This window comes from Ahaetulla prasina, chromosome 8, assembly GCF_028640845.1.
Source record: "Ahaetulla prasina isolate Xishuangbanna chromosome 8, ASM2864084v1, whole genome shotgun sequence".
Lineage (NCBI taxonomy): Eukaryota > Metazoa > Chordata > Lepidosauria > Squamata > Colubridae > Ahaetulla > Ahaetulla prasina.
The window spans coordinates 69477349-69492218 of NC_080546.1; the positions used below are offsets into that span (position 1 = coordinate 69477349).

Sequence of the window (14870 nt, forward strand, 5' to 3'; positions counted from 1 at the left end):
TCCAGCTTTTGGCAGCCCAAGAGACCTAATCACTGCTTCTCACGGATTGAAGCATCCAGCACTGTTCCAGATTTATTTATATTGAATCACAGCCAGCTTGAATGATGTCAACAAATCTTCCAAAATTCAATTTTCTACATTTTATATTTCATTCATGCTTCTATTTAATTATAATGTTTAATTTCAGATGTCTGATGACTCCAGAAAACTCAGATCCACAGTTCCATCTAGAACACAGAGGTCCTGTTTCCATGAAGGGTAAAAAAGAACCAATGCAAGTTTGGTTTTTGTCCAGGAAGGGCACAGAGGTATGACTAACCAAAACATTTTATAAAAATAAAAACAAAACAAAAGTGATGCAAGGACTAAATATGGTATGAGTAATCAAAACATGTTCATCAAAATAAAAACAAACCAAAAAATGATGCAAGGACTACATTAAGAAGTCTACATCAGGCTTTCTAGTTGCAAAACTGAATGTCCTTTTGAAGAAATGAGCCATTTAAAAATATTGCTGTGTTAATATATTTGCCACCTTGACAGCCAATTACTATCTATTATATATTACCAGCATTTATGTGTTTGTATTTCAGGAAATCTTTGAGAAAATGCCAACTGATTAAACATTAATTTTAATCTTTTCCCCTCCTGCACTAGAATTTGTATTTATTTAATGTCTAGTCCTAGTGTTTATTGTTTTGCACATTTATAGTCAAAAGCTCTTTTTACACGGCATAAACTTTAGATTTGTTTTAAAAAAGGCTACATTTTATCGTACATCTGCGCATAGACTGAGGCCCAATATATGGCACAGCCACAGAGAAGAAAGCAGTTAACTGTACATTATTTCAAGGAGTAAAATGTGTGTGAAATAAAGCTGTAATAGAATTTATACAGTCTAAAATGTTACTTGCCTAGATTTTTTTTATTAAGAGCATTTAAAATTCTGTTTATAGAAATAGTATTTATCTTAATATGTATTTAGTTAATTAAGGATATAACAGATTCATTTACACAGCTCAGCTAAAACAACTACTGTTATATCTTTTGATTGGAAAATTTCAAGTGTTTTGTATTCTGATGGATCAAAATCTGAAATTGTAGAATGCTGGATTCTTTCTAATGCTCTATGTAGGATGTATTCTATACATGTTTTGTATTTTATAATATATTTTAAAAATCTCACACATGTGCTTATAATATGATGTAACATCTCTCTCTTTCTCTCTCCATATACTGTATCTCCATCTCTCTTTGAGACCTCTTTACTGCCAAGCAGGCAACAGTTAATTTATGTCTTTCACCTTGGGAAAAAAAGCATCTTTTTCTGAACATATTTTTTTTACTTCTTTTTATTGCTTAATAGCTGCAACAAATAACAGAAAGGATGGATTCTGTGTCTATTTTAATTGCTTTGGTTTTTAAAGTTACTTAATTTTACTTGCTGATGTGCTTCAAGTTTCCATGGCTGGGAGATTTTTTTTTCTTTAAAGCCAATCATAGATACTGTAAACAGCAAGAACACAAAATAGCAAATTTGAAATGGCATAGTTTTTTAATAATCTGAATGTTGGAAATAAAAACAAGGACACCTTTCTTCAGAGGAAAGCTTAAAAATATATTAAAAAAGCATAAACTAACAATAAAGAGAAAAGATAGAGAGTAAGGAGAAAATAGGGATGGAAATGCAAAAAGGTATAAAGAGAAAGAAAGGAAAACAAAGATATATACAACGAATGACTTCCAACTTCTGCCAAGAATATGAGGAACACTTACATTCGATTCTTAATAAATCTATTTTCATGGCCACAGTATAATATTAAACTGTTATCATATATAATGGCTGCAAAATAGCATCATTCTTGGAAGCAGTAAATAATAAATATCCAATTAAAAGATAAGTAAACAAGATTAACCTAGGCTTCATTAAAATAAATAGAATCTAATGCTTTGATGTATTATTGAGGAGAAAGAATTAACTAACGTATTACTCTATCCTTTGAGACATCACATCACAGTAGATTGCAGAAAAATATCAGTAATTCTATGAGGAAGAAGATAATATTTCAAACTATTTAATTTCTGTAGTTCACCAATTAAAATATATTTCTGACATGCCAGATATTATTATTAGATTTCGGTACCTTACTTTTTAAACTTTTTTTGCATGCCTTCAAGGAAGTAACACATGATGCTAACTGAGCCAGGTGAAATGCTGGAGAAGAACAGAGTGAACCCTGTCCTGTCATTTATCTAGTCTGGCAATATCAGATATGAGTGCAGTTGCTTCAATTTTATGTCCAATTCCATAATAAGCAGTAATTCTTCCATCAAGCTTCCTGCTTTCCCTGCTTTTTGTTCAGTTTCCATTTGATATTGTAGTATTTATGCTGTAGTGTTTCAAAATCTTTTGTCTTCCTTCCCTGTTATGAACATAAATAATCCATGCAAATGCTTGCTAATCATAAAATATTTCACACATATGCTTTTTATCTCCATATTTAGTGACTAATCATCATTATATTTATGCTAGTGTACTCAAAATCAATTCTGCAAGAGAAATTATGATACCAAGAATCATAAGCTCAGAGAACATAAATATTGTTTGACAATTATCAATGTACTAATCCATCTGTTTCTTCCAATCTGCTTTTACGATTTATTGCAGTAATTCTATTAGGAAGTTTCTGCATTGTTAGTCTTTTACTATGTATTGGCTGTTATTTGAGGCAACATATGCATTTTCTATATGAAAGAGAAATGAAGGTTGTTTAATGTAAGGTTTATGGAAATAAAAAGCAGTTTCTATTCTTAAGATGATCATATTATTATGGTTACATATTATTATGCATAAAACATTATCAGACATCTTATGTACTTATATGCCTAAATATTGCAGATGTTTAAATTAGGAATGAAAAGGCTTTCACAGAAAAAAATCAGATGCCCTATTTTATCAGACTTAGGGCAAATTTTTTGGTCCTGGCTCTGATTTATTTTGGAAGCATGTCTCATATCTATCCAATATGTAAAAAAGGACCATTATATAAACCAGAAAGCAGCAAATTGCTTTAAAAACATTGCTTTAACAACATCCAAGGAAAAAACATATGTTAAAGGAAGTTACAGTATATGATTGCCAGTATGCTTTGATCTGTAAAAAAATTTAACTTGAAAACATTCGGATTTTTTAAAATCTGGTCCTTTCTTATGTATCCTTTCTAGAAGTCCTGGTTTTTGGTTTTTGGTTTTTGTTGTTGTTTGGATAATTTCACTTGTGTCAGAACACTGAAAGTAGTTGTGTTTGCATGATACAGATTCCTAAACCTTCAGAGCATAGGATTTCATATATACTATAGTACTCTTTTATCTTTCCAAGTTTATAATAGCAAGAACAGGAAAAAAATAAAATTCTGTTTCAAGTTGCATCTGGGTGGAATCTCCAAATGATGCAGTTCTGCAAAACATCTTTTCTATGTTTATCCATAAGTAAAACATTTCATGTGTGAGTAAGTAGTGAAACCTTTCGAATTATCTTCATATTATTACTTAAAAACAATAAAATTATATGTGGGTGAATCAGATTCATCATGTGTTCACATATAATCCTATGGAAACATAATGCATATGTAAACAGAATTTATATTTCTATGAAGTACTGATTATTTATCCATATGTCAAATATCTCAAACTAATAAATGCAGTATAGATGTATTGTAGGAAATAATATATCAGTTTAAATTAATTTGATATTTAAATCTGTATTAGATATAAATGAATAAAGATGATAAGGTTAGGGGGAAAGTAGAATGGAGTTGTTACTGTCATGCAGAAGACTCAAATGGTTTCCTGATTTTTTGATTGTGAAACTTTGTGAAGTTGCATTCTAGGGATCAGTTGGGATTGTAGTTACTGTACTAGCCCTCCTGCCTGAGCTGTGCAATTGCTTCCCATGGCAAAGCTTGTAGTAGTGAAGTTTCCTAGACTCGGGCACTCCGCCACATGGAATCTGAAATGGCTCAAAAGTGACTCAAAGGTTCATGGCCACCATGAGCTTAACCTAGATCATCAAGGACCCAAGATGTACTGATAGTCACATGCTGGAGCTGGCTTTTTTGTGCTCAGAAGACTCTTGCAGCTTTCTGTTTAGGGACCTTATGGATCACCACTCCTGCCCTCCCGAATAACATTCCTCCTGAGATCCATTTAGTCCTGACACTGCTGTCCTTCAGGAAAATGCTTGACTTTTCCAGCAGGCCCTGGATCAAGGCAACTGATCAACTGCTTGAATGACTTCTATTTAAATATTGTGTATTCTCCAATTGCTGACATTGTTGTATTTGATCTTGTGTTGTATTGTTTTGTTTAAAGATGCTTTTAATCTACTGTACATTGTCTTGAGTCATTTCAGATAGCTGTATGTATGTATGTATGTATGTGATTTTGTGTGTGGGCATGTGTATATGTGTGTGTATGTGTGTGTATGTGTGTGTGTGTGTGTGTGTGTGTGTGTGTGTGTGTATATATAGATAGATAGATAGATATAGATAGATATATATAAAGATTAGATACAGTATCTAAGGGCAAGCTGTATACACACACACACACACACACACACACACACACACACACAAACACACAGACACACACAGAGACAAATATATAAACGTCATGAATAAAATGTGTTAGTATTTAGCATGTGTATATATGTATACAGTATGTACGTATGTATATCTACACACACACATTCATGCACATACACAGAGTGTGTGCACATACACACTGAACATATGTATAAATGTTACATTAATGTGCACAAGAAAGATTTTTGATGTATGGATTTTCCCCATAGATTTTTTGCAAGATATTCTTTTTTTCTCCTTTATGTTGGTAAAAAATTATAAGTTAATTTTCTGAAAAGATATAATAAATACACTTTATTCTTAATATTATATATACAACCTGCTTAATTTTTTTAAAAAAATCAAAAAAACATGTTTAAGCAGAATATGCGCTATTTCTAATGGTAGACCTGATAATTGAGCTGAACTTTCTAAACACATGAAATTAAGGATCAGGTACTTGAATTATATGGGCAGTATCTAATCCTGAACAGCATTCCTATAGATATCATTTTGCAATAATCCAAACAGGAGGTGACTAGAGCATTTGTGACCTTCAGCAGAACTCCTCCCAACCCAGGAATGCAGGGTGCAGTTGACACACAATATGAAGTTGTGCAAAGACACCTGTGGCCATAGCTACCCCCTGCACTTTAAGCAGAATTAGCGAGTCCAAGAGAAATCTGATTGTGCATTGAATCTGAGTGTAATCCTGTTGTGATTCATATCTATCCAATTTCAGGATCCATGGGTCCAATATCCACAGCTATTCAGTCTTGGTGGGGTTAAGCTGAAAATCTTTTTTTTCCATACAGTCTTCACAGCCTCTATCATCACTTCAGCATAACACAGATTTTGAAACAGACCAATTGTCATTCACCTATTCAAGACCTATTGATTCTGAACTTAATATATTTTGTTTCTGGACTTTAGTAAAACTGATTTCTTAATCTTTGTGTATATTTACTGCAGCTTCCTATAGTGGTTCATGGAATGTCAAAACAATCTTAAAAACATTCAACATTAAACATCTATTGTATATACCATAGCAATACTACTATGGAAATTGTCTCAAACTCTGCATCTCGGATGCATTTCTTCAAAGACTAGTTTTTTTATAGTCCTTCAGAAGTACAGTAAGGTAGAAGAGGATCCAGTATCTAAGGGCAAGCTGTTTTACAGAATCCCTCATTAGAAAGGCCAAAGTTCTACTGTGCTACATTGAATAATGTGATAGCTGCATCTAAATGAACAAGCAAAAATCTTTTGGCATTGATATAAACACTATGGTAGGCAGGAGAGTTGGGAGAAATGTTGGATTTTATGTAAGATGCTAAGTAAATTCAGCCACTGACAATAAGATCTACCACATAGCCATTTCTTTCAAACACAATAGCCCTTGACTTACCCTGGAATCCTTAACATTATCAAAATCATCTGACTTTGCAGCTGCACCTGTGTTTGATTAGCCTCAAGTGACTCTTGACTTTTTGTTTCCTGAACTGACATTCCAGATTCTACTGGAGCTTCTTCCTTGACATCTGAGTCATAGCATCAAGTCATGTTCTGCTTGCAACAAAGGACAAAATGATTTTTTCCCCTCCATTTCATCTACCAAGACCAATCATACTGCCTAAATCTGAGATAGCATCTACCACCATTTCTTAGGGCAGAGGCTATCTGAAATGTTTCAAGAGAAACTATGTAGTACATTCACCTCTCCCATCTACTCCACCAACAGTTTTCCCAGTTGGCTGCTTCTTCCAGTCTTGAAATGCTGCACTGCAGGAGCAATTATGACAGCTTGCAACATAAGTGGAGAGTAACTTGTAGAAATGTAATGATAGAGCACCTGGTTTTGCCTGGCTTTTCCTCTTTAGGAATTCTTATTTATGATGCATTAAATGAAGAGGACCAGAACAATATATGCCCCTTGAGGGAGATCTTGGGAGGAATTATTGGATGCAAATGCCAGTGTCCCTGCTACTGACCCACGTCTAGCAGCTGTTGACCGAAAAGGCAAATTCACATTGCACAGTAGTACAATAGGCCTAAATTGGATGCACAATAGAAAGTGCAAGTGCAAGAGGAGTTACTGTTGATTTGCTTTCCCAAACAAAGTCTTTCAATTTGGATAGATGTGGAAAAATAGAATCAGTAGAGAAAATGGAAGGGTGCTATATCTCAAGCTAAAATCTAAAATTCATCAGTTGCAATTAGAACTGAAAGGCAGTTTGGATTATTCTAATATACAGTATTATTTATAAATATAAATAATAAGAGACTAGGTCTCTTCTAACTCTGTTATTCTGTTAAAAGCTGTATCTGCATATGGTGGAAGTAGCAGTCAACTGTTTGACTAACGTTCTCTAGTAGTTGCTATGATATAAGATATTTTCATTCATGCCAAAAAGGGCAAATGGAGAGTGGGGAGTAGTAGAATGGGTCAGAATATTGACAGTTGGTGCTTCTTAGGGAAGACATGTTTATACTGTCAGCAAGCAACAATTGTCCAACTTGCAGGCTTAAAACCTATGCAAAGGCTTGAGACAATTCTAGATAAGAAGGTGCTGAGGCACAAACACTTGAGATCGAATAAAAGAGTACATGGATTGAAATTAGGCAATCAGTTTTTGATTTAAAATTTGGGGCACTATTCTTGAAACAAAATATTGGAGACTAGAATCTCTTCAGATAGCTAAACTAATATGAAAACAGATCCTGGCATGTAAAATAAAATAAAAGTAAAATAATAAAATAAATATAAAGTAAAGTAAAGTAAAAAGAAATATAATCTGAATACAGATCCTTTAGGCTCTATATTATAATGTATTTTGGTCTTTTTTGTTTTCTTCTGTCATGACCCAGGAATTGGATAATGACTTTGAATGTGAAGAAGCTGCTCCAGCAGAACCTGTGGAATGTCAGTTTTAGGAGACATAAAGTCACAAATCACATGAGTCTGATCAAACATAGGTACCACCTGAGCTGCTAAAGAAGTCAGAGGGTGATGACACAAGGCCTACAAGGCCCTGCATCCAGCAAACAGAGAGGAGAGCAGAGAAGAGGTCTTCTATAGTCTCCTCCCTTGATTAATGTTCTCTGGTTACAATCTTATTTAAGAGACAGCCCTAGCCCATAATCCCTTGTTGGGAACAACCATCTGATCTTTGGCTGTTAAATGATGTTTGTGTGGCTTCTGCTATGAAAATTTTGATCTATGGACTATCTCACCTTACTCTTGGACTGAATTTGGACTATGCACTCTTTTTAAATAAAATCATTTAGGTAGGCTTTTGTCAGAGACTGTTTTGTTTTACATCTTATCTACTGTTATTTCTTCAGCCATGAGTCAATTCTAATCTAAAACTAATGCAATAAAAATATTATTACAATACATTACAGAGAAATATTACAATATATACATTATAATAAATATTTATAAATATTGGTACAATAAAATTAGTACAATAAATATTATTTTATACAAATGTAAGGAAACAAAAATATGTCTTCTAGCAGGCTGCACCCAAATTAACACCAGACAAACAATGAAACAGAAAACATTAATCAAGGAATTATCAAGGAGCAAATCACACCCCATCAACACTGCCATGGCAAGCTACTGTATATAAACGAGTAAACCACACATTCACTAGCATGATAATGTTACCTGTTTAGGTAATGAAACATCTGCAAGCTAACAACTAAGCTCAAGGAGAGCCAAGGACGCCATAATGGATCCTTCTGTTGAGGTATCTGGAACATCTATTTTGGTTGTCTGTTTGAATTTTGGGAGGGAAGCACTTGGTGTGCCATGCCTGAATTAATGGGAATTTGGGCGACAGTTTGGTATAGTGATTAAGGTGTTAGGCTAGAAACCAGGAGCTGTAAATTTTAGTCTTGCTTTAGACACAAAGCCAGCTGGCCTTTTGCCAGTCATTCTTTCTCAACCTAGGAAGAAGAAATGGGAAATCACTCCTGAAATCTTGGCAATAAAAATGCAAGGACTGTTCCAGGAGGTTGACAATGTCTACTACCTTAGATAGTGGACACTGATTTAAACATACACACTCACAGAAAGAGAGACAGAGTGAGTGAGTAACTAAGGTAAGAAAAACCATTGACCATAATGGATTCTGTGAATCTTCAAATGCTGTGTCTATTCAAGAGTTTCAATATATAATTCATTCATTTTGTCTATACTGTTTGTTTACGCAACTGAATTTCAGAGAATCCTGAATTGGTCAGTTGTTATCAACAAAAGAAAACTGTTTTGTTCTCACACCATTACTAACTTGACTAGATTGTTTGCAGACCCTTCTATAAAAGAATAGCGATTACAATTCTTATTTCAAATAACAATTCTGCTATTGTTTATATCAGCCTTCTTTCCAGATGTTTGGGAATTCTCAGAGTTGGGAAGAATGCCAAGCATCAGATACTGATGTTGCTTCATCAGTATCTGCAAGTGGGAGGAGTGAACATCTCTCTCTCTGCCTCATGGTAGAGCCCTTTCCAGTAAGAATGGATAGAAGTAGTATCTTCATCTTTCCACACTGTGTGAGCTTCCAAAAATTTTCTGCCATTTTACTTTGCTAAACTAAAGTGGTGGACACATTTCTGTAGGTTGGATTACAATTTAACAAGATACAGTAATTATTTTCTAAACCGAATTTAGCACTTAAAAGCTATGATATGTGCTTGTTCAGGGGTCCCCAACCTTTTGGACTTCAGGGACCCCCAAGTTCATAATTTTAAATCCCACGAACCACTAATGCGAATCCACGGTGCTGCTTGCTGAAGCGCCTGGACTCCCAGTGACAGGATGGGGTCCTTCAGGCACTCTCCCTCCTCTCTCTCTCTCTCTCTGTCCCCTCTCTCTCTCATCTTTCTCTCTCTCTCCCCCACTCTCTCTCTCTCTGATTCTCTCTCATTCTGTCTCTCATTCTTTTTCTTTCTCTGTCATTCTCTCATTCTGATTCTGTCTCATTCTCACTCTCTGATTCTCTCTCTGATTCTCTGTCTCTTTCTCTCTGATTCTCTTTTTCATTCTCTTTCATTCTGTCTCTTTTTCTCTATTTCATTTTGTGCGGCATCATCATTCTGCCTTGGTATATTTGTGCCAGCCAGTGGTGCAAAGCTGTCCTCATCTCCTGCCACTTGGGACTTGGAGTGGTAAACGGCATCCGGTCTGGGGAGCAACCAGATTTTGCTCTCCGTTGCGGATGCCAGATCCGCCCCCTGCAAGCTCTCATCTCTCGAGGAGCCTGGCCGAAGTTTCCCGCACCACTACAGCAAGCGCTCCTTGAGAGACGAGCTTTCAGGGAGCCGATCTGCGTCCGCAATGGAGAGCAAAATCTGGCTGCTCCCTGGACCAGACACCATTTACAAATCCGAGTTCCATGTGGCAGGAAATAAGGGCTGCTTTGCGCCGCCGGCTAATACAAATATACCGAGACAGAATGCTGATGCTATGCAACTACAAGTAGTGCTTCGCTCCCACAGCTTCCAGCCCCTCCCCCGCCATGGCAACAGCACCATTATTTCATTCCGGCTGCTCTCCTTTTTGTGTATTGCACCACCTGCAAAGTTGCACATTGCACGTGCCACCCCAGGGCAGAGATTTCTAGCCCCATCACGGCCAGTCCCATATTCCACAGCTGTAGTAGTCACAGTCACAGGACTGGCCCATTGGTCATCCCCGAACAGCTCCTCCACTAGGGTACACCAGCAAAAATACGAAGATTTCTCCACGGACCACCAAAATTTTCTTGCGGACCACCGGTTGGTGATTGCTGTGCTAGTTGGCTTAAATATATTGTATATATAGATAATTACAAATAATATTTTAAGATATATTAACAGTTTGCAGTGTTAAACACACCAACACCCATGGTAGATAAGATTTGCATTACATCTGGTTCAGTTTCTTATTTCCACAATGACCAGTTAGTGCCTTTTGAGAACCTTGTAAAAAGACAGTTGGTTTTTCTTCTTTTGCTTCATATTAGAAACATACTGTCTCAATTATATTTCCTTTGAACTATTATGATCCTGTCTTCCTTCCTGAGTTTGTATAAATTCTTTTAACTCACCTAAGGTAGTGGCAATTGCCTTATCTTCAAAAACCAATTTCCAGACAGTTTGCAAACTGACCAACAGACTGAACTATTTACATATAAAACCTTTCCACAATAAAATATAATTTATTTTTATTTATTTTTATTTATTTTATTTATTCGCATTTTTATACCGCCCTATCTCCCAAGGGACTCGGGGCGGTTTACAGCCTGATAAAAAACATACATATAAATACAGAATAAAACATCAATTAAAAAACTTATTAAATAAGGCCGAATATTTAAAATAGCAATAAAAGTACTAAAACCCCAATTAAAACCAAATTCAAAATTTAAAATTCTAGTCCAGTCCTGCGCAAATAAACAGATGTGTCTTAAGCTCGCGGCGGAAGGTTCGAAGGTCAGGAAGTTGGCGAAGTCCTGGGGGAAGTTCGTTCCAGAGGGTGGGAGCCCCCACAGAAAAGGCCCTTCCCCTGGGTGTCGCCAGTCGGCACTGCCTGGCCGACGGCACCCTGAGGAGTCCTTCTCTGTGAGAGCGCACGGGTCGGTGAGAGGCAATCGGTGGCAGCAGACGGTCCCATAAATAACCTGGCCCTATGCCATGGAGTGCTTTGAAGATAGTTACCAAAACCTTGAAGCGCACCCGGAAGGCCACAGGTAGCCAGTGCAGTCTGCGCAGGAGAGGTGTCACATGGGAACCACGAGGGGCTCCCTCTATCACCTGCGCAGCCGCATTCTGGACCAACTGGAGCCTCTGGGTGCTCCTCAAGGGGAGCCCCATGTAGAGAGCATTGCAGTAATCCAGACGAGATGTCACGAGAGCATGAGTGACCGTGCATAGGGCATCCCGGTCTAGAAAGGGGTGCAACTGGCGAACCAGGCGCACCTGGTAAAAAGCTCTCCTGGAGACGGCCGTCAAATGGTCTTCAAAGGACAGCCGTCCATCCAGGAGAACGCCCAAGTTGCGCACCCTCTCCATTGGGGCCAATGACTCGCCCTCAACAGTCAGCCGCGGCTGCAGCTGACTGTACCAGGATGCCGGCATCCACAGCCACTCTGTCTTGGAGGGATTGAGCTTGAGCCTGTTTCTCCCCATCCAGACCCGTACGGCTTCCAGACACCGGGACAGCACTTCGATAGCTTCGTTGGGGTGGCCTGGTGTGGAAAAGTACAGCTGAATGTCATCAGCGTACAGCTGGTACCTCACACCGAAACCACTGATGATCTCACCCAGCGGCTTCATATAGATGTTGAACAAGAGGGGCGAGAGAATCGACCCCTGTGGCACCCCACAAGTGAGGCGCCTCAGGGCCGACCTCTGCCCTCCTGTCAACACCGTCTGCGACCGATCAGAGAGATAGGAGGAGAACCACCGATAAACGGTGCCTCCCACTCCCAATCCCCCTAACCGGTGCAGCAAGATACCATGGTCGATGGTATCAAAAGCTGCTGAGAGATCTAATAGGACCAGGGCAGAGGAATAACCCCTATCCCTGGCCCTCCAAAGATCATCCACCAACGTGACCAAAGCCGTCTCAGTGCTGTATCTGGGCCGAAAGCCGGACTGGAACGGGTCTAGATAGACAGTTTCATCCAGGTACCAGGGTAATTGACATGCCACCATGCTCTCTACAACCTTCCCCGCAAATCGAAGGTTGGAGACCGGACGATAATTACCTAATACAGCTGGGTCCAGGGAAGGCTTCTTGAGGAGAGGTCTCACCACCGCCTCTTTCAAGGCAGCCGGAAAGACCCCCTCCAACAGAGAAGCATTCGTAATCCCCTGGAGCCAGCCTCGTGTCACCTCCTGCGTGGCCAGTACCAACCAGGAGGGGCACGGGTCCAGTAAACATGTGGTGGCATTTAACCTACCCAGCAACCTGTCCATGTCCTCGGGAGCCACTCATCCCAAACAATCTCAACAAGACAGCTCTCTGACATCTCACCTGGATCCACCCAATTTTGATCCAGACCATCCCGAAGCTGAACGATTTTATCGTATAGATAACCACTAAACTCCTCGGCACGTCCCTGTAATGGGTCATCCCGCTCTGTTGAAGGAGAGAGCGAGTCACCCGAAACAGGGCAGCCGGGCGGTTATCTGCCGACGCAATGAGGGAGGAGACATAACAACGTCTCGCTTCCCTCAGTGCCACTAGGTAGGTCCTATTATAAGACCTAACTAGTGTCCGATCAGCCTCCGAACGACTGGATCTCCAGGAACTCTCTAGGCGTCTTCTCCGGCGTTTCATCCCCCTCAGCTCCTCGAAGAACCAAGGAGCTGGTTGAGACCTACGCCGGGTCAGAGGCCGCAAAGGCACGACATGGTCTAAAGCCCCCGTCGCAGCCTGTTCCCAAGCCGCGACTAGTTCCTCAGCCGTGCCGTGAGCCAGACCCTCAGGAAATGGCCCAAGCTCCGTCTGGAACCTCTCCGGGTCCATCAGGCGCCTGGGACGGAACCAACGTACTGCGGTGTTGAGTGGCGGTCAGAAAGTCCAGGTGAAGGAGAGAGTGATCTGACCATGACAAAGGTTCAGTGACTAAATCCTCAAGTCCAGATCCTTCAACCACTGACCAGAGATAAAAATCAGGTCCATTGTGCCTCCCCCAATGTGAGTAGGGCCATCAACTACTTGAGTCAGGTCCAAGGCCATCATGGAAGCCATGAACTCCCGAGCTGCTGTCGATGACATGCCGGTCGATGGCAAGTTAAAGTCCCCCATGACCATAAGTCTGGGGGTCTCCACTGCCACTCCAGCAAGCACCTCCAGGAGCTTGGGCAGGGCTGCTGTCACGCTGCAAGGAGCCAGGTACGTGACAACCAAGCCCATCTGACACCTATGACCCCACCTCACAAAGAGGGATTCACAACCGGCAATCTGAGGTACAGTGGTCTCCCTCGGCTCTAGAATCTCCTTAATAACAACCGCCACCCCCCCACCCCTACCCTGGGCCCTCGGCTGATGGAATGCTCGGAAACCCGGTGGGCACATTTCAACAAGGGGCATGCCCCCTTCTGTGCCCAACCAGGTTTCCGTAACGCCCATAAGATCCGTGGCACCCCCCTGGATAAGATCGTATATTAGGGGGGCCTTATTGACCATGGACCGTGCGTTGCACAACATCAGCCGAAGGCCCAGGCTCTGAGGGTCTTGACCATCCGGGGAACGGGAAAGTCTGAGGGGTCGGGGCGCGCGATCGCCTGCAAACATCGAGCGCGCGCCCCCAAGGAACGATGCGAGCCCTCACTTCCGCCATATCTGCCCCTCCCACTTACCGTACAAATAGGACCACCCTCACCAGAAGGAACGCAATCCTCCCCCGTAACCTTCGAACCTGTTAAATAGATGCCGCGAGCACACGCAGGAACTGCCCCCCCTGACGGGCTACCCCCAGCACCCACCCTAACCCTCCCACCCCTTAAAATGCCCTATCTAAAAAACCCCAAAGGCTCTTTCTCTTCGCATGCCACCTCTGTGGGTCCCAAGACCCGTCATTGATGCCGGCCTAAATCTGCTAACAATTTCTTGTCCTAAATCTGCTAACAATTTATGGCTTATCAAAAGTCAAGGCAGAGCAAGTCTGTCTCAAAATGCAACCGTTTGACTTTTCTGCAGATAAGAAGGAGGCACAGTTTTGCTTCACAAAATCACTTTGAAGAGGCACTTCTACTGCCTCTGAAGCAAAATATCCTTGTGTAGATCTTCAACACCCTATGAATAAGCCTCGGATACAACTTTGTTTTATGCAACAAGTCCTGGAAGAAATAATTGTAATTTTTACCCCACTATGTACAAGTGTTTATAATTTTATAATTCCTATCACGTATCCTTAGTTGTCTTTTTTTCTTCTTAAAACTAAGAATTCCAATAGCTCCTTTTTCCTAAGGATCAAAGTATCACTTTGATGTGAAGCAGCTGGAAAGTATTTCAGTATTTCAGTTTATATCAATGTCAAACAAGAACTACCTCTATTAGCTCTTCTGGTGGAATTAGCAGAATGAATTTCCATATTTCATTGATTACATAAATCAATAAAAGTTAGTTCTACATTGTGTTATGCTTTAAAAAAATGCTAGGAATGAAAAGAAAAGATGAGTAGGACATCTGCTGGCAATATACTGTAATTAGAGATGCTTAAAGCTACTTCATTTTAGCTGCATATA

General features: G+C 39.9%; 1 protein-coding gene across 3 annotated transcripts in view; it reads left to right on the top strand.

Moving 5' to 3' along the window:
- The window catches only part of GUCY1B1 (guanylate cyclase 1 soluble subunit beta 1), a 112601-nt gene that overhangs the window by 64084 nt on the left and 33647 nt on the right, over positions 1-14870 (top strand). The window contains exons 13-14 of one of the 3 annotated variants that reach the window (XM_058192228.1): positions 188-308; positions 2179-4434. In XM_058192228.1, coding sequence (XP_058048211.1) covers positions 188-308; positions 2179-2202 — 145 coding nt within the window. In that variant the 3' untranslated portion in view covers positions 2203-4434. Of the gene's footprint in view, positions 1-187; positions 309-2178; positions 4435-14870 lie in introns of those variants that run through there. The other 2 variants (XM_058192226.1, XM_058192229.1) reach the window with 2 other exon arrangements.